At 47.2% G+C, this 19,556-nt stretch overlaps 1 protein-coding gene across 3 annotated transcripts in view; it reads right to left on the bottom strand.

The window, feature by feature from the left end:
- PIK3R6 (phosphoinositide-3-kinase regulatory subunit 6) overlaps positions 1-19,556 on the bottom strand; it is a 55,193-nt gene that overhangs the window by 10,326 nt on the left and 25,311 nt on the right. For 2 of the 3 annotated variants that reach the window (XM_036896131.2, XM_036896133.2), the window contains 10 exons: positions 14,939-15,104; positions 14,047-14,133; positions 12,629-13,046; positions 12,245-12,323; positions 11,442-11,564; positions 8,252-8,362; positions 6,408-6,495; positions 6,033-6,103; positions 5,434-5,524; positions 3,046-3,155 (listed from right to left, as the gene is read on the bottom strand). In XM_036896131.2, the coding sequence (XP_036752026.1) occupies positions 3,046-3,155; positions 5,434-5,524; positions 6,033-6,103; positions 6,408-6,495; positions 8,252-8,362; positions 11,442-11,564; positions 12,245-12,323; positions 12,629-13,046; positions 14,047-14,133; positions 14,939-15,104 (1,344 nt within the window). Of the gene's footprint in view, positions 1-3,045; positions 3,156-5,433; positions 5,525-6,032; positions 6,210-6,407; positions 6,496-8,251; positions 8,363-11,441; positions 11,565-12,244; positions 12,324-12,628; positions 13,047-14,046; positions 14,134-14,938; positions 15,105-19,556 lie in introns of those variants that run through there. The other variant, XR_008997169.1, reaches the window with a different exon arrangement.

The raw sequence follows: 19,556 nt of genomic DNA, 5'->3' as shown, positions 1-19,556 counted from the left end.
GGACTGAAACTGAGGTCCCCTTCAAGGACTCCTGAAGGTGTACTCTCAGTGCAAGACTAGACGAGAGAAGCTGCGGCTGTGTTATGGGTGAGGAGGAAAAGCCTCCCCTGGAAATTCTGAGCTGCAGACCTGTCCTAACATGGATCTGAGGTATACATTTTCGCTGTCTTCATGGTCTGGGAATTTCTGAGCCAAGAAATTAACCTGAATATGGTCCTGGGCTGATAACATCACCCAGGCACGTGGTAAGAGCAAATACAGTTTCTTTAGAAGGGCAAATTTCCCACTCAGGTTTCTGAGAGTAAACCCCCCACAAATATGAGGTTATTGAGGAAACACAAGGAATTAAGCTACCAAGTGGTCGGTGGACCCAATAAACATAAGGATTAGACTCCCCATAAGTTATAGATAATGTAATTACATAAATCATAGTGTAAGATAAAAATCCTTAAAATGAGTAAAGACAAACTTTGAATTACAAATAAATTAGTCACAGGGATGGAAGTATAGCACAGGGAATATAGCCAATAATATAGTAATATCTTTGAATGGTGACAGATGGTAACTACACTTATCGTGGTGAACATTTAGTAACATATATAATTATTGAACCACTATGTTGTATATCTGAAACCAACATAATATTGTATGTCAGCTGTATTTTGATTAAAAAAATTTTAAATATGGAACAGAGAAATGAACAACATACTAAAAGAAACAGGCATGGTTATTTTCGTTGATTCTAAAATGCTTTTCCCCATATTTTAACATGTCTGAAATTAAGAAGCATTTTGCCACCAAGGTGATAAAAAGCATTGCTCATAGTTTAAAAAGTACTGTTTCTTTCTTTGTGGTACCTAAAATTATGGTATGTCTTTCATTTGGTGAAATATGGTATTTGAAAAAGAATCAGACACAGGTGATGTATAATTGTAGCAGAGGCAGAAATCACCAAAGGAAAACAATTGGTAGATTTTGTGACATCAAAATCTAAATCTATTTTAGGTTAAAAAAATCATAAACATTAAAAGACAAACTGAGAAAAGTGTTTCCAAAGCAGATGACAAATAAAGGGTTAATGATGTTTTCATATCATAAAATAGGAACACCACAATATTAACATAGGACGAGAATATAAACTGGGAACATATAAATGAAGAAATAGAAATTAGTGATACATGTAAGAAATTCTTCAACTTCATTATTGGTAATGCAAGAAATATAAATTTAAATAATGAAAATTTTGACACCCAAACCTGCAAAGATGAAAAATTAGCGAATGTGTTAATTGTGCAGCAAAATTGTCCTCTTAAACAGTATGGTGAGAGAAGAAGTTGGTATAGAATTCCTGGAGGGCAATTTAGTAAAATATATTTAAAAATCTAAATAATGGATGCCATTTGACTGAGTGATATCACTTCTAGGCATTTTTTAAAGAGTTATACCATGGTTTTTAGCACAGATTTATCCCGAGGTATGTTTCTCACAGTATTGCTTATAATCATGAAAAATGAGAACTCACTTAAATATATTAGAAGAAATCAATTAAATGATTACACAGGCATATGTAGCCATCATAGAATAAACATTGAATGAAACATATTTATTGACATAAACAAGATCCTGCCAAGGCATATCCACAATGTCATAGTATACTTTTGAGTAAAAACATCAAGTTATAGGCTAGTATGTATGCAGCTATCAATTATGTGAAAGCATATAGAGAAAAAGGCTGGATGTTTACACCTCAAAATACTAACAGTCATTCTCTTAGGTAATGGGACTGCTAGTGGACTTCTTTGTGCTTTTTTATATTTCCCCAGATAACCAAACTTCTGTTCATTTTGTTTGTTTGTAAGACATACCCAGAGGAGAGCAAAGCGCACGTTCCAGCATTGCTCTGCACTACACGTAGCCGAACGCCTACAACACAGCCCAACCTTTGCCCAGATCAAACCAGCTCTCTCAGCCTCATTATTTTTTAAAGGAAGGAAAAAGAAATATAAGGATTAAAAAGTGGGCTCTGGTCTTGGCGACATGGAGGTGACTGTGCCTCAGGGGAGCGGGCCATGAGCAGACGGTGGTGGGCAGGACAGTCACTGGTAAGGTCCTCCACAGGGACCTCTCCGGAAACCTGACTGAGATGGGAAGGAAGGAGTACAGTGGTACCGAGAGAGGTAGTTGGGTCACGGTGAGATTTTTCTTTCTAGGATGGAAAGGACCTGAGCGTACTTATAAGCTAAGAGGAAGGAAAGGAAGAGAGGAGCGGTCAAAAGTGGTGAAAAGAAAACTGAAAGCAGGTGAAGAGCCCCGAGGAGATGGAAGAGAAAAGGGCCGAATGAGCCCAAGGGTCTAGTTGAGGTGGGAGGTTGTGAGTTTGCTGTGGCCCTAATCTACAAGGATGTAGGATTTATTCCAGAACATTCAGCCACCTGAGCGTAACAGACTGAACAGGCAGCTTCATCTAAAGTGAGCATCTGCCTGGTAGGTGGTGCAGTGGAGTTGAGGGTGTCTGAGAACAGGGTTCAGGTGTAATCCTGGGATGCAAAGCCCAGCAGACTAAAAAAATGTCCAGAGAGGTTTCATCAGATAGGGAGAAAATGGACAGGTCTGATGCCTGTATCAATAAGGGAAATCTAAATCAATAAGAATCAATAAGGGCAAAAGCAGTGGTAGGGGCAATGAGGCTGAAAGAGCTGGTTTGATCTGGGCAAAGGCTGAGCTGTGGTGTAGGCATCCCGCTGTCGTGCAGGGCGATGCTGGAACATGCATGTACTTTGCTGTCCTCTGGGTAAGTCTTAGGTCCTCAAACGTCAGCAGGTGGAGGGCAGGGCCTTAACTCTAGCCATGGCCTTATGCCAGCTGGTGCTCAATATTCCACAAACGTTTGGAAAGCAGATTCTTCCCAACAGGAAGATCCATTTCAATAGCAAAGGCTCAGAAAGGCTCAGAAGTAATTTCCCCTTCTCTGAGCACCCTCCCCCCCGGCTCCCAGGCCCCTACTGGGTTTGAACATCCCCAGTTCCCATTCTACCCAGTACTTACAGAGAAGGACCTTCCTGCCAAGTTGGAGGACTTGACAACTTCCGTTACTGTGACGGTCAGGCATGTGTTGTCTGTAACAGGAGCAACAGTTGGGGGACCGTGGGTGGGGCCTGAAACAGGGAGGAATGAGATACAGGTGGGTAGCTGTGAATGGGCCTCCAGAGAAGTAGGGGAGTTTGAAACTCTTGGTCCTAAGACCTCCACAAACCCATCCTGACCCCCTCCCACACCATGCTCAGCCCCCTCTTCCTGACTCCCCCTGGGTCCTAGCCAGGTTTCTGTTCTCTCCTGGTCATCCATCTCCCTTCCCTGGTGAATCCACATTTCTGCATCCTCAGGTACAGCAGCCATAACCAACCCCATCCCTTTCTTCACCTCCTCTGCACCCCTTTTCAATAGAAGAAAGTCTTGTTGAATGTCCCTAAGCCAAAAATGGAAGGAAGATGTAGCCCAGGATTTGGTGTGGAACAGAGGCCCCAGCGGGTGGAGAAGGTTGGTCCCAACAGGTTGAGAGCATTTCCTTGACTTTCCTAATAGCGTATAGTGTGTCAAAAATTATCGTAGGACTGCTGCCTAGCTGCCCCTCCTTGCCAACTCAGAGGGGTTCTTGGAGATTTGTGCCTCTGAGGTAGGTTCCGGCATCAGGTCTGACAGGGTTTTGTGGTGAAGGGAACACAAATTAAAGTGGGGGGCGGTGGGGGCAGGCAGTCTGTTGAAGGAAATGGCAGCCAGAGGTTCTAAGAAGAAAAGCTAGCACGAGAGTTACTACACGTCCAGTGTCTTATTGCCAGTTTAGAAATGAAAAAGCAGGTAGACAGGTCACAAGTAATTTGCCCAAGGTCACACAGATGGTAAGTGGCAAAGCTGGGCTTTGAAGCCTGCCCATCCAGTTCCAGAATCTGCACTCTTGATTAAGAGGTATTTCCAAAGTCACGTGTCTCCTTCATGGTATTAAAGATCCACAAGTAAAGGATGTCTTGCTGTGTCATCCACAAATTCAACTCACCAGCAAGCCGATTTATCAGGAAACGATCAAATCAATAACTATTTCTTGGGTTTCTTTTTGCTGGATGCCAAGAAAATTTAGAGGCGATGATATATAAGCCCATATAAGAATATCAATGCTTTATAGACAGAGAGAAATCATAATTGGCAAAGCCACAGAGGATTTTAGAGACAGAGTATGTACTCATAGATGAGTGGGAGAAGAGGGATCAGAGATGGCTTCCTCACAGGCATTTCAGCCAGGCTAATGTGTATTTTCATTCTATATTGCTTCTGGAATATTCTAAATTCATTCATTCATTTTTTTAAATGATGTTTTGGGTGTAAAGTAGCACTTCATTTATTTAGCAAATATTTATTGTGGATCTCCTGTGTACCAGGATGTGTGACATGGGGGTGGGGCAAACAAGATGTATCTCTGCCTGGTTAAACTTTCTTGTTTGCTCTGAAATGATCTTCTGCAAATGTCTGTGGGTAACATCCCTTAAGTGTGGTCTGTTGAGATCTATAGTCAAAGGGGACATGGTTAGGGCAGTGGGGAGGAACATGGGCTCTTGTCTGAGACTGCCTGGGTTTGATTCCCATCTCTGACCTTTCCTCACAGATGTGGTCTTGGGTAAGTTGCTCTCATTACTTCAGTTACCTTTCTAGTAAAAAGCTGCTAATACCTATCTCCTAGCTTTGATATGATTAAATGAGTTAATATGCTTTACATAGAATATTGTCTGGCCTCTGATAAATGTGTACAGTGGTTAGTAATCCATGTTATCAACCTTTTCGTTATTCCAGAAGAACCAAGGAGCTGACAAGAAGAGCTTATATTTATAACTTGCTATATGCGCATAAGTGGGTATCTTTTATTATCTCCATTTTAGAGTTACATAATTAAATAACCATCTTATTATCTAGTAGATAGCTATAATTAGACAATTAGCCAGAATCCGCTAATTTGGACTAGTGGTGCCTCTGTCCTGTGGAACAAGATGCAAAATAAAATATTTCCAAACCAAACACAAGTAGCTCTGAAGGCGCAGTACAGAGGCAGGAAGACACTGCTCCCTCCATGTGGTCCCTCCACCTTCCAGCCTGCGTCTCATCAGGCTGCAGAGGTGCACCCAGGGGCCGGAGCTAGAGTATGTGGTTCCTCAGAGGTGAACAACCTGAGGTTGGGGACTGTGCTCCACCCAGGCACCTGGAGCCCAGCCCTGGTCCCAGCATGGGCAGGAGCTCAAGCACGTCCCACGATCCCAGGGATTGGGTGGGAGGCCTCCTTCCCCTGGCTCACCCTGTCTCCTGTCACTCAACCCCCTCCTTCTCTCCCCACCCAACTTAGCCCTTCTTGTCCCTTCTCTCTCCCTCTGTTTTACTTTCTCAGCTCCTCACCTTCAGTGTCACCGGCTGGAAGGGCCTTCAGGACCAGCCCAGTGGCCCGAAGGGAAACAGTGACCTCTCGGGTCCGGTGGCTGAGCAGGGCCTGGGGAGGGGGATGCAGGGACAGATGAGGGTCCTCCGAGCCTTGTCCCCGTGTGTGCTCATATCAGCAATCCTGCTTCCCACCCCTGCTTCCTGCCCCTGCCCTAAGACTCTTGTTTGGGTCACTAATGTCCAAAACAGGGTTTTGGATAAAGGCTCAGAGCCCTCTTTGTCTCAGGGGGCTTGTTCAGCCTTCCAGACCCAAAGGAACAGTCTCCCATGAAATCAGTTCAAGCATCTGGTCTACTAGTGAGGAAGGATTTTTGAGCCAAGGGACCGCCTCTTTGTTCCTTAAAGCAGATCACCTCCTTGCCCACATGTAAGGCCAGTTGTAACCTGCCCATCCCTGCAAAACTCTCTGCAGGCTGGGAAACTCAGGGGCAGCTTCAAGAAAAGCAGCAGAGGGTTCTTGGCTCTGTCTGTGCCCCCGGCCCCTGCAAGTCCCTGACACCTGCTTCCACCAGCTGTATCTCGTGACACCTCCCCTCCCCCCCCACATACCCACTAACCTTCTGGTAGCAAATGGAGAGCTCAGCCCCTGGGCCCTCGGCCACACCTCTCCTCTTGGGTGAAAAACCATCTGAGGGACAATGAGAAGAGGCTGAAGGTGGGAGGTCGCCCCGCGGCCCCAGCCCCCACCTCACCGAGGCCTGAGCCAAGCTGCTGGAATTTCACAGCATCTCTCCCTGGATAGAAAGGCAGCACCCAGAGGTTCCAGGCTGCCTTTCAGTCTGGGCAAGTTTGAAGGGAGTCAGGGCACCCCGGTGTTCAGCGGAGGTGGGATGGGGGCATCTTTCAGTGGGAGGTGGGAGGAGTTTCTGGAAACAGGGCTTGGGGGAAGCTGAGTCAGGGAGAGCTTTGGAAAAGGGGGAGCAGATGCTCACCTTTGGGGAACTTAGAGTCTTGTATCTTCACCATCAGCTCCGTGAGGAAAATGTCCTCTGTGGGGTCTTGGCTCAGGTCACTGAAAATCTAGAGGCAGGGAGGAGTGGAGGGGAGGAGGCTTGGAGAAGGCCAACTCTCTGCCAGAGGCAGCTCTCCGCTCAGGGATGTGGACGGCTGAGGAGTACCCAGAAGCTGGGCAAGGGTCCCGCATACACCCCGCCAATGCTGAATTCTCAGTTCAGCCAGTGGTTCCTTGGATCTGACTGTTCATATTGACAGCAATGTAATACATTTATAAACAGAAGAAACTATTACTGAAACCCAGCTACCAGTAACCACTGCTGTCTAATGGGGTGGGCAGAAACGGGGCACAAAATTCACATGGGATGGGGGTAATAAAATCTCTTGTAGACCCCAGTAGGGGCAGGCGAAAGGGTGAGGGCCAGAGAGGACACCTTGGCAGTCAGCCATACGCAGAGAGGGTGGGGCTGCAAGAGGGAAGGGCTAGTGAGGATTTTTGAGAGCAGGGATCAAGAGAGAGAAAGGAGGCTGCTGAAAGCTGGGAACCGGGATGGTTCTCACAGCAAAGGCTTGATGTTCTCCCGTTGACTGTAAACAATTTCACAGACACCAGCATTATTAGGCAAGAACGTTGACTGTGATGGGTCAAGACAGAAACCAGACCATGCCACAATCATGTGCAAACACAGGCAAAAAAAGAGAACACTGTGCAGGCCACATCCCTACCCACAAATGTGCTATGCTTCTTGGAATCAAAGAATTACTTAGAATTAAGTACTACTGAGATGCCTAATCACAGAATCACTCTTGCTTCCTGACAGCATCCAATCATGCCAAATAAAGGAGCTCTTTGGACCCCTCCCCCAAATCCCTGAACATGAGCCTAAATCCTGCAAGTTCCTTCCAAGTGCCTCTTCCTGAGATAAGATTAAAAGCTGAGAAAAGTCTGACCTTCCCCTCTCCTTCCCTCTAAGCCTTGTTAGTATGCACACCCTCAAAAGGAAAATAAATGGGAACTTCATAGGCTCCAAAGGTTGTTTCGCTTGTTTTAGGTTGCATTGACTCCCTGAAGGCGAAAGACAAAGAGAGAGGGAAGGACCAGGCGGAGGTGGGAGCAGAGGGGGAAGGGACAGAGGAAGGGTTTTCCTGAACCAGAGGCAGTCCATGTCTCCGGGTGAACAGCAGGTGTTGCATGAATGGGTTGCCTTTGTAGGTGTGGACAGAAGCCTGGGAAGACCTAATAGCCTCCACTTCTTTTTCTAGTAGAGTGGATGGAAAAGTCATTTGCTAAAAGTGAAGAACTTGAGGAAGGCAGTGAAGATCGGAACAGCCACGGTCCAGGGGAAGAGGGAGCTTTCCGAGAAAGCACTGGGTCCAGCTGAGACTGGACACCATGAATGTGCAGAACTGTCAAGCCAAAGGGCTTCAGTTTTTTTTTTTTTCCAAGTGGGATTCAGAAGTTCATTAGCAAAAGGTATGGCACATTGCAGCCCTTCTCTGGGCTTGGGTTTTGCTGGAGGGGGTGCCAAGGAAATGAGGTGTGAGCAGTTCAGATAAGAAACTGGCAGGCAAGGAGGAAAGGCTAAGGACAATCCTTTCTCATGAAGATCTCCTTCAGCTTGGACATGAGGTCTCAGAAGTTAATAACTATCTGATTCATTCAGATATTAAGAAGATAAAGTTAACAACCAAGAGTATCTGGTGAATTTATGATTTTTTCCGTAGCAACCTGTGTTTCCCCAGAGCCAGGGTATTTATGTTTGGGGTCCTGAGGTCCAGTAGGTTGGTATGGTATCTTTGGAGCCCCAGGTGGGATACTTACCTTGACTGTGTAGATCTGGAAATAGATGGGTTGGGTACCCATGCGAACATAGTAGGTGATGACATCCAGGATGAAGGGGTCCACTGTCTGGGATGTGTCCAGGCAGGGAGGCTGTAAGGGAGATGGAGAATGTCTTCAGCCATCTCTCTCCATGTTACCATGGGAGGTGCTATTTTCTTAACAGAGAAGCTCCAAAACCCTCACATACCCTCTTTGATACACTAACCTGGCTATTCCTTAAACACACTCCAAGCCTTTCCTACCACCCAAATTCCACTCCTAATCCAAATATGTTTGTCTGAAGTCCCATCTCCCCAGGGACTCTGATTCATTTCAATTGCACAAAGACATACCGAGTATCTCGATGTTTAAGGCACTGTGCTGCATGCTTGGGGTAGGCAAGATGCTTGAGAATATAACTAATGATGAAAGAGTCTGGCCTGGGTTCTGGGTTTGGATTAGCTGCTCACTAGTCAGGTGATGCTGGGCATGAGATGTTGAGATGATCTGATGCCTCTTTCAGTTCTTGTGGTATTTCTATATATTAATAAATTAATTTGTACTTAAATGTTATTGGGAAAGGACTAGTGCCATGTTCTACAAACCTTTCTCATATGATCATAAAGCATAATGATTGGGTATTTTAGATAAAGAGAACAGAACATCTACATAGAATCTGGTGGCATCAGGGTTGGAAAGAAGCTAGAGGTTTTCTCATCCAGTTTATATCCAATCCTGTATCTCTTCTGACTCACATATGATCCATTGAAATACTGCTACCTTTAGAAAGGTCACACTGAGGAACTAAGAACTTATCTAATAATGCTGTCCTTATGCTGTTTCCAGGCTCTTCATGTGGAAATTGTTTTTGGAATAAGTGTAAAGCTATAAAATTAGTTAATTATGAGGGGGAGGAGAGCAGGAAAAAAACAAAATCCTGTATGTGTCCTGGCATGGAAAAAAAGCTACCAACTGGAGAGCACAAAGGAGACCTGCAACATGTTCCTCCTGTAATATCCCCCAAGTTTCAAGGAAAAGATATTTTAATACCTAGCTAAACAGTCTTTCATTTATAGGCAAAGACATGTATAATTCATAAAACGTGTGTCCTGACAAGTAGCAAATGATTTCACTCATCTGTGGAGCATAAGAACAAAGCAGAAACTGAAGGAACAAAACAGCAGCCAACTCACAGAATCCAAGAATGGACTAACGGTTACCAAAGGGAAAGGGACTGGGGAGGATGGGTGGGAAGGGAGGGATAAGGGGGAGAAAGGGGCATTACGATTAGCACACATAATGTGGCGGGGGGAGCACAGCGAAGGCAGTAATAGCACAGAGAAGACAAGTAGTGACTCTATAGCATCTTACTACGCTGACGGACAGTGACTGTAATGGGGTATGTGGTGGGGACTTGATAATGGGGGGAATCTAGTAACCATAATGTTGCTCATGTAATTGTATATTAATGACACCCAACTAAAAAAATAAAAAAAAAACAAAGGAAGATATCACAAAAGAAAATAAATAAAACATGTCCCCACAACATCTTCATTAGAATAAAAGATATAAGAAGGTACCCCAATCAATCAGGCAATAAAGCAAAATAGAAATCTCAGTAAAGTGTCAAGTTAGAAAATAGATATATAAATATCACCAAGTTCCTTTTACATCACCAGAAACTATTATCCAAAAATAATGGGAGAAAGATACTATTCATAACTGCAAGAAAAAAACTACATGAGGAGTAAATTTAGCAAAAAGTGGGTAAAAGTTATATGATGAAAACTGTAAAACTACCCTGAGGGATGTACAAGAAGGGCTTAATAGATGAAGAGCTACACCATGCTCCCAGAGAGGTTAACTTAACATGTTAAAGGTGTTAATTCTCCTCCAAATTTCAATCAAAATACCAAGAGGATTAAAAAAAAAAAAGACAAAATTCTAAAATTTATCTGAAAACAAACAAAAACATAATCTGAAAAGTTTGGGAAAGAAGAGCAATAGGGTAGGCTTATCTTCCGGGCAGAAAAATATAAAAGTGCTAACTTGTGTGAAGTTAAGAGATCAATGAGAAAGAATATGTATCTAGAAATAGGCTCAAGCATATGTAAGAATTTAGTGAATGATTAAAGTGGCATTTCAGATTGATGGGGCAAGATGATTTATGCAATAAATAGCTTTAGGACAACTGGCTAAACATTTGGAAAAAATACAATTATGTGCTTTGCATTAAACAATGAAATTAACCACAGATAGGGTATTTCAATGTAAAAATTGAGATATTAAAAATGTTAAATTATCAGTGAATATTTATTTAGTCTTGGATTAAATCAAATTTTAATAATTTATAAACTAAATAATTTATAAAAACAAATAAGGAAATAAATGAATAAAAATCTAATCATCAAAGAAGGGCTTTTAAAACATGACTCTGAAGGCAAGGCAGAAATCAAAAAGGATAAAATTGTTATGTATGACTACATAAAAATACTAAGCTTCTGTAAGTCAGAGAAGACTACTGACTAAAGGCAAATAACAAAGTGGGGAAAAAAATGTCTGCACCACATATAACAGCAAAAAAGGTAAGATTCTCTTAATATATAAAGGCCTTTTCAAATCAGTAAAAGACAGGCTCTCTCCCACTGCCACCCACAGGCAGGGGTTGGCGGGTGGCAATTGGGTCTGTGGCTAAGAGAATGTACTCTGGAATCAAGCTGCCTGGTTCCAAGTGGGACTCTACTGCTTATTTGTTGCTTAGGGCAAGGTTCCTAATCTCTCTGTGCCTCAACTGCTTGCTCTGTAAAATGGGGACGTGACAACAAAAACACCAGCATTTGGCAGGGCTGCTGAGTGTAGGCACTTTGTAATGGTGCCTGGCTCATGTGAGAGCTCAGGAAGCATTAGCTATTACAATCGCAGATAAATTAACCACAGGAAACTTACAAGCAAGGGACTATAATTGGCCTGCACACTCAGGAATGAATGTTTTACTTCGTCTCTTCCACAGTGGTCCTGACCTGAGTGCCTCAGTGAATTCCAACCACTAGCTGTTTAGGGCTCCTCTCCTGTGTTCCTGTCCTGTCTCATCCCACCCCAGGGCCCCCTAGTACTGACTCTGGAGGTTAAGGATCAAGGGTGGTAATATCTGAGAAAGCCCCCCCTCCCTCCTCCCCTCACTGCCCCCTACCATCTCTGCCAGCTTGTGGATGGCTGGGCACAGCGTGTTGACGATGCTCTCATACCACGGGTCTGCACGGCCCAGGAAGGCGGCCAGCTCTCCGAGCTCCGAATGCCTGGACGATGTGGACTTCTACGGACAAGGGGATTGGGCAGAGCCGTCAGGCCCTCTTTCTGGCACTCCCCTCCTGGCTGGAGGGCCTGCAGGTACCAGTCCTAGGCAAACTAGCTTAACCTCTTCGGGCATCACTGCACCAGGTGAAGACTGTTCTGTTTTACACCTCAGATGAAGCTGGAACACTCTTCACTGAGGGCCACTGAAAAGTGATGATCAGCCTTCAAATGGGAGAGAGAAGCACTGCTTTGGATCCAGTGCTCCCCAGAGAGAAGTAGAGGGGCGACAGGAATGAAGACTCGAAAGTGCAGCTTCATCTCCCCTAACAGGTAATGGGCTTCCATGACTGAAACTTCCTCTACGTGATCCCAGGAAGCGTGATGGGTGTGTGTGAGCACCCAGTTCGAGGAGAAGCTTGTGACGAATTCCATTAGAAAAGCCCAGTGACAACCAGCAATGGGCAGGCTGTCCCAGAGGGAGACCCTATCTCTGGCGACATTCAGCCCAGAGGGCCCGTGTCTGTGGCCCTGGAGACCCTAAGGTCTCTCCCAGCTCCCCGTCCTAACGCAGGCAGATCCTAGTTCCTGGAGCCAGGGGATGAGAGGCTGCAGGAGTCCCTGCCCCGCCCCTAACCGAGACAAATGCTCGCGAACGCCCCCATATCCCCACTTCCCTCCTCCCCTCCCCCATCCAGCCACCTGGGGTGCCAGCACCCGGATGTAGTAGAGCTGCAGGCTGAGTCTGGGAGTGAGGCAAAATTTCTGGGTCTCTCGTTTCCTAGCAAGGGGCAAGAGAGCACAGGAGTAAGGGCAAAGTTTGGGCCTCAAACAGTTCCACATCCTGGTTCTATTTATGATCTATATTATTATCTCGCTATTTATTTATGTATTGACTTTCAATTCACCTAATCTCTCTGAACCTCTGTTTTCCTATCTATAGAATGGGTGCAGTGACGTCTGCCTCAGAGTGAGGAGGATTATGGTGCTTGGAGCTGGTGAATGCAGTGCTCTGCTCCACACTCCGCAGTGCTCTGAGTTGGGCTCTGACCAGCCCCAGCCCCAGCCACCGGCTCCAAGCCCTACCTGAGGCTGTGGTAGGCCTGGGCCAGGCGCCCCAGCATCCGGTCGTCCCCCAGCACCAGCACTCTGGCGGTGTAAAGCCGGGAGATGCCAGGCAGCAGTTCCCCATCCCCACCGGGCCTGCCAGTCCTCCGGTGCAGCTCCAGGGACCCATCCCAGCTGACAGGCATCAAGATGTCTGGGGGCCACGCCCGCTTCTTGATGCCCCCTTTGCGCTGCAGCCCGGGACGCTCAGGGCTGCTGGGTGCGAAGAGCTCGTCGACCACTAGAGGAAGGTCCCTCTCGATGCCGCTGTCTCTAGACAGCACGGACACCCGGGCCAACTCCTGGTCTGGCCAGAGGCCCTGCAGATCCAAGGCCTCCAAGTCAGCACTGAGGCGCAGGTAGGATCGTGGGCGCAGGAAGAGCACCAGTTCCTTCCCTGGGATGCGGGGAACAAGGGGACCATCAGGGCAGAGAAGGTGTGTGAGGCTGACAGGGCCTCATCCCGGCAAGGCCCTTGGTTCTGTTTCTCAAACATTGTTCAGCTGAACAGAAGGCCCACAAGATGCTCCACGAAGGAACAAAGGTTCTGTGGCCAACAAGGACTGAGAGCCCCTCACACTCCTGCCACCTCTTAAATCCTATTAGTAAACATATTATAGGCTCTGAGAAGTGCTGCAGTAAAGAAGTCAGCCTCACACAGTACCTCCTGCGTTTTGTGACCCTGGAGCCCTCTTTATCATATCTACTCATGAGCATCCTCCCATCCTCCCACTCCCTGTAGCTTCCCCTGGGACACAGCTAACAGACCACCAGCTCCAGGGAAGACTTCTAGGCTTTTCCAATCTACCTTCATTTTATTATGCACATGGAAGCTGAGGCCCTGAGACAGAACTGAGTCAGGCGAGGGTGATGCAGCACATGAAAGGAAGCGTCAGGACTTGAACCCAGTCTATCGACCAGTCCAGCACCCTTATCTTCTCCCCTCCCTTGAGAAGAGCCAGAGGGATAGTGGGGTGTGGACAGGAAGTGTCAGGTGAGGGAACCCTTTCTGAAAGGCCCCTTCTATAACTTTTTTTGTGACTGGCTCTTTGGGGACATTCACTGTCTACCGGCATCATCACGCACATGTGGCACTTTCTAGGCACATGAGGCCAGTGGCCAAAGTACTGAATTATTCTGACTTATAGAAAATATGTCCTTTCAGATGTACAGAACAACTCTGGGTACAAGGAGCACACACACAGATGCACATGGACACACACACCAGATGCACATACACACATACACGACTCAGATACACATACTAGATATACAGATACACACGCATACAGAGCAGACACACACGCCCAGACACACACAACAGCTACAGCACATATACACACACGCACCATTTCCAGCCAGCAACCCACAGAGGGGGTCCAAGGCATGGCACTTACAGAGCTGCTCTTCATCCGTCCACAGGTGGAAGGTGATGTGGGGGCTGGGCAGAGGGATACCCGGCTGCCGGTCTTGGAGGGAGTCACCTGAAGGAAGGAGCAGGCTATGGGGACCACGGAGTGGGCTGTGGATTCTCCTCTGCCCTCCCCATGCTCCACAGCATTTGTGGGGGCCCAGAGGTGGGGTGCACAGACCCTCTCGCTCCTATATCTGGTCTAGTCTGTCCTCTTCTCAGTCCCCACCTGCTCATCCAGGGACGAACACAGCAGCTGACCCCTTCCTACCCAGGAATGCTTATCGGCTCCCCGTTTCCCTGCGAACTTCCTAGCTCAGCCTTTCGGACCCTTCACAAACCAGCTCGCAGTCTTTCCCAGCCTTTTCTCCCATCGTTGCCCCGACCCTCGGCCCCCATCCCCTCCCGGGAGGTGGGCTGCAGCCCTGCGCCTTTCCCATTGTTCTTTGATTAGTGTAGCACAAGAACCAGATAAACTGGGTTTGTATCTTGCCTCCGCCACTTACTAGCTGGGTTATCTTGGGCAAGACTTTGAGCCTCTTTCTAACTCAGTTTTCTCATCTATAAAATGGAGGATACTACTACTTTCAATCGCATAACTTTACTCTGAGGATTAATTGATTTAACATGACATGTTTAAATATGTGTAAAGTGCTTAGAACAGCAACTGGGTACAGCGGATGCCCAATAAGCGTCAGCTGTTCTTATGACCAAATTACCCACCTTCTTACCCCACGACCTTCTGAATTCCCGGGCTGCCCTCAGGCCCCACCTCCTGCGAGCGGCCGGGTATCCCACCCCGCCTCAGCAGCGCACGCAGACTCAAGGCAGAACAACGCTGCTCTCTGGCGCCCCCTGCCCGCCTGCCGGCCGCTTACCGCCGCAGCGCCCCCTGGCTGTCGCCGCCGGCCCCAGCAGCGAGCAGTAAATCTCCTCCAGCCTCTCCAGGTGTCCCTCCCGGCTCGGGCTGGGCTCGCTAGCCATCTGCTCCACGGCTGCTACCACGGCGTGGAAATAGTGCTCCAGGGTGTGGCGGGGACTGGTCTGTCGAGGAGGGGCGTCAGAGCCTGGGTTCCGGCCCAGCAACCACCCACCTCAGCTCTAGTGCCAACTGTGCGGGCGCGTGGACAACCCAATGTAGCAACTTGCCTCGGCCTGGGGGCTGGGCTGGGCTTCCCCTGAAGGTTTCTGCACCCCGCTTCTGCCCGGACACAGCTGCTGAGCGATGCTGCCTGGCACTGCGGGTCCCTTTTGCCCCTGACACCCTGGTACGGGAACCAGAGGGGCAGGGATAACTGCTGCCGCCCACCCTGCTTAGAGCATTAACCAGCACTTGAATCAGTGTTCTGTCTCCACCTGAACATAAACTCCAGGAAGGCAGGCGTTTTTATGTTTTATTTACAGCTGTATCTCCAGGACCTAGAACATTTCCCAGCACATAATAGGTGCTCCATAAATATCTGACGACTATTTCCTAAACTTCTGTCATTCCTGTACTACCTTGACATACCAGCCATGCTATTATTTACTCATTATTTTTCTTTAAATCAGCTCACTTTTTTGGTTCAAAAGGAACAGTTTTATTGCGACTCTAAATAAAAAGGCTAGTGTCACTTGTCACAAGTGGAAAATAAATCAGACAAATGTAATAATCACAAAGAACGATTACTAAATTCTAGCTAGGTTCTTTGACCTGCCAAGGCTTTAGATCTTGAAGCTTCCTTTCTCTTCTTAAAAGGGGATGTTAATAAGTATGAAAGAGGCTAGGGGCAAAGCACCAAGCTGAGGCTTTTTCTTTAATGGAAACAGATTTTGAAAGTTTCTCCCTGTGCCATTCCATGCTCTTTAGCACTGTGTCCTCCAGGCTCCTGTGGTACAGGTCTGGCACCCTGGGTCTTGTTCTCTGGCTGTTTCCCTCTCCCCCTCCCACCACTAACTCACCCATCTCATAACTGGGCCCAAGATACAGGGCCCAAGAAAGTGACATGGGCAGGTACACCAGGGCTGCTCTAATCTCTGTCTGTGCTGGACATCTGCTGAGCCAGGCCTTACCTTCCTGGGTTAAGGGCCAGTGGGTCATCTGACTAGCTAGGGCTCCAATAAATACTTGTTGAACAAATGAAAGAATAAAAACAATTAGAGGAATATGGAATGAGAGTTGGAAGGGGCCATAGGGAACATTTCATCTTGTAGCTTTGTTTTAGAAATAAATTCATTACATATTTATTGAGTAACAAATAGTTAAGTATTTACCCACTATGTGCCAGGTACTGTTCTAGGTATTGGGATACAACACCAAACAAAACACATAAAAATTTCTGTCCTCATGGAGTTTATATTTTAGTATGTGTGTGTCTCCCTCTGTGAGTTAATGAACAAGTCAAATTTATAATAGGATAAATAACAATATGTGCTGAAGGGAAAAAACATGCAGAGAAGGAGGATGTGAAATCTGGGGAGGGGGCTGAAATTTTAGATAGCATGATCAGGGAAGTCTCACTGAGAAGTGGCTTTTGAGTAATGACCTAAAGGAATGGAAGGCATGAGCCATGGGGATATCTGAGAGAACTTTCCAAGCACAAGGAATAGAAGGTGCAAAGGCCCTGGAGTGTGGGCATGTTTGAGGAACAACTGAGGCCTGTGTAGCTGGAGCACAGAGAATGCGCTCCAAAAATTGCCCTCAGCTAAGGGAAAACCACTTCTCCAAGGTCGTGCTCCCTTCCTGAGGAGAGCCACTGCCAGTAACTAGCAGATGTGGAAGTACAAGGGCCTGCCCCCTCACCCTAACTCAGGACAGCTCTGAAAGGCCAGCTTGGCTCCAGAGCTTCCTATAGAACCAGCTGTGGGTGAGCACTTTGGGAGCTCAGTAGAACAAAGAAATGAGGAAAAGAGGAAAATTCGACCCTGAGAAGCTGTGGCCAGTTTGCCGCCCCACTGCCAACCCAGCAAGATCTGGTTCTCAAAGCTGTGTCTCCAGACTCTATCCTTGGCCTCCTTCCCACATCCCTCCAGAAATTCCCGGCTTTAAAGGCTTTGCAAAGAAGCCTCCCCTGGTTCTTACTCCCCTGACCCTACATGGGGAAGCCCTACCTGGAGACACCCCATCTCCAGTACCCAGAACACAGTGTAGCGGGCAGAGAGATGGGGTGTTCCGAGCTGACCTCCCAGTTTGGAGACCTTGTAACTGGTCCCAGGAACACGTGGGGACACCAGTCGACTCCCCACCTGGGCCTCAGACCAGGCCTTAGCAGACAGGATGTGGGCTGGTGGTCAGATAAAGCCTACCCACCAGACCATGACTGGCTGTGCCACCTTTCCCAGGCCCCACTTTCCCTCGAGCCACCAGGTATGACTGGGAATGGCATCCCCAAAAGGCAGCATTCCAGATAAGGGGGCTGGAAGTCCCAGGGGTGGGGTGCAGAGTGGCGGCTGAGACAGCTCCAGGCCAGGCTGGTGTCTAGGAGTCCCAGCTCCTAACAGAGAGGAGGGATGCCAGGACACTGTTGAGGAAACCATAGCATTAAGCTTCCAAGGGTCTCTAACTTAAGACCAATGATGCATTCCAGAGTTTCTCTCCCCACTCTTCTTTAGCTCCTCCCCCAGTTCTCTGTACATAAAAATGGATGCTCATCAGAGCAGTGGGCTCTGGATAAAATGAGGTGGGGGGGCATAACATTTTGACTATGCCTAAAAATATATAGGTTTTATACTTTCAACATCCCTGTGATCTATTGCAAAGTAGTGTATGCAACAGACCTGCTAATTCCAGCCCTGAACTCCACTCCATTCCTGACCTGGTGGTATCAATCCTGCCCCATTCCTGACACCCTCAAACCCAGCCAGCCACATTCCTAAGTCAACCTCTGAACCCCAGGTGCATCCAACTTGGGGATAGAGTGAGCCTTGGAATCATCTACTGCCCACATCACTGAAGAACAGAGATCGGTGTTCTTACAGGTCTGACTTGGTTGGGTCAAAATGCACCCCCTCTGTGGCCTGTTTGGTGAGCCAGAAATGATTGCCAGAACTGCTGGAGGGGTGCGGGTGGGGGCCTGCTGGGTCAGCAAGCTCCAGTCAGAAAAGCTCCCCTGACCCCTTCCCGAGCGATGCATAATTGCAGGAGAAAACGTGGGTGTCTGTGGGGAAGCCAAGGAGGGGCTCAGGAAGGAGCTGGATGGGGGGCATTCCTCTAAGTGCAGCATGTGCTGTGAACTCCTCAAAGGGCAGCTGTGGGGTGGGGAGGCAGCAAGGATGTGGGATTGAGGGAGGACTCAAGAAACCTCAACAGGTCCAAGCAGGGGGGCAGCCAAGAAATTGTGTTCTACAGGTGTGAAGGGCACTTGTAGAGAAAAGGAATGGAGAAAACAGTCAATACAGTTTAAGGAGGGGCCCAGCCCTGTGTAAAGACACCCACCAAGGGAAGGATCCAAGGCCTGGGGCTCAGAGGGCGGAGGGTTTGTGTGGAAAACAACAGGAGTGATGCACCCGGTGCATTTTGATGGGCAAAGCAGGGTCTGAGAGCCCGGCTGGGGTAGGACAAGGAGGGCTGGCTGACCCCTCGAGGGCACCTTCCCTTCTGGCACTTGCCTGCTCCTGCCATGCTGGCACCTCAGCCCTGAGGTGAAGCAGCTCTGAACCTCAGACAGTGTCCAGTCCACCCTGCCAGAGGACAGGAGCTTCCCCCACAAAAAGGTCCCTTCCTAGAGTTCTGGACTCTTTGCCCCAGGTGATGCCCTCCCCACAGAGAATCACCCCTGCTGGAGTCTTGGCTGTGTACAGGGGCCGAGTCTGTGTTAGAGAGAAGCTAGGGAATCAGTGGGTGAGTGTTGGAAACTAACTAAATGCCCACAACAGGTACAGGGGACTAGTTAGATAAATAACAGCACATTCCTGACAGAGAATATTGTGTGACCATAGATGTACCTATTTTCTAAGGAAAATATTTCCATATGGCATATTTCCAGTGCTACAGGGAGATAGATATTGTATATATATATGCACATATGTATGCACTATATAAAACTGTATAGAGTTTGATACCTTAGTTTGTTATAAAAGAAGGGTGGAGGAGTGGGACTGGGAGACAATTAAAATAGACTTGAAATCAGACAGATCTGATTTCAGATAAATCTGACTGAGGCACTTGGTATCTGTGTGACCATGAGGCGGTTATCACATTCTCTGTGCTTTAGTTTTGATAATTATATGCATTTCACAATGTTGTGGTGAGAGTTTTTACATGTGGTACATATAAAGTGTTTAACACAGTGCCTGGAACCCAAAGACATTCAATAAACAGCTATTATGACTCTCACTGTCATTATTATTAAGGAAATATACCAAAATGTTCATTGCTAATACATCTGGGTAGCGGGGTGTGAGTGATTTTCATTTTCTCTTTTGGCTTACCTGAATTTTTTCAGATTCGCCTTAGTGAACATGTATTCATTTTTGCTTTAGGAGAAAAAGTGATATGAAAACAGAAGAAGGAGAAGA

The sequence above is a fragment of the Manis pentadactyla genome, chromosome 4 (genome assembly GCF_030020395.1).
Source record: "Manis pentadactyla isolate mManPen7 chromosome 4, mManPen7.hap1, whole genome shotgun sequence".
NCBI classification, from domain to species: domain Eukaryota; kingdom Metazoa; phylum Chordata; class Mammalia; order Pholidota; family Manidae; genus Manis; species Manis pentadactyla.
Note: the sequence above shows the minus strand (reverse complement) of the source record. Positions and strands in the feature narration are given on the sequence as shown.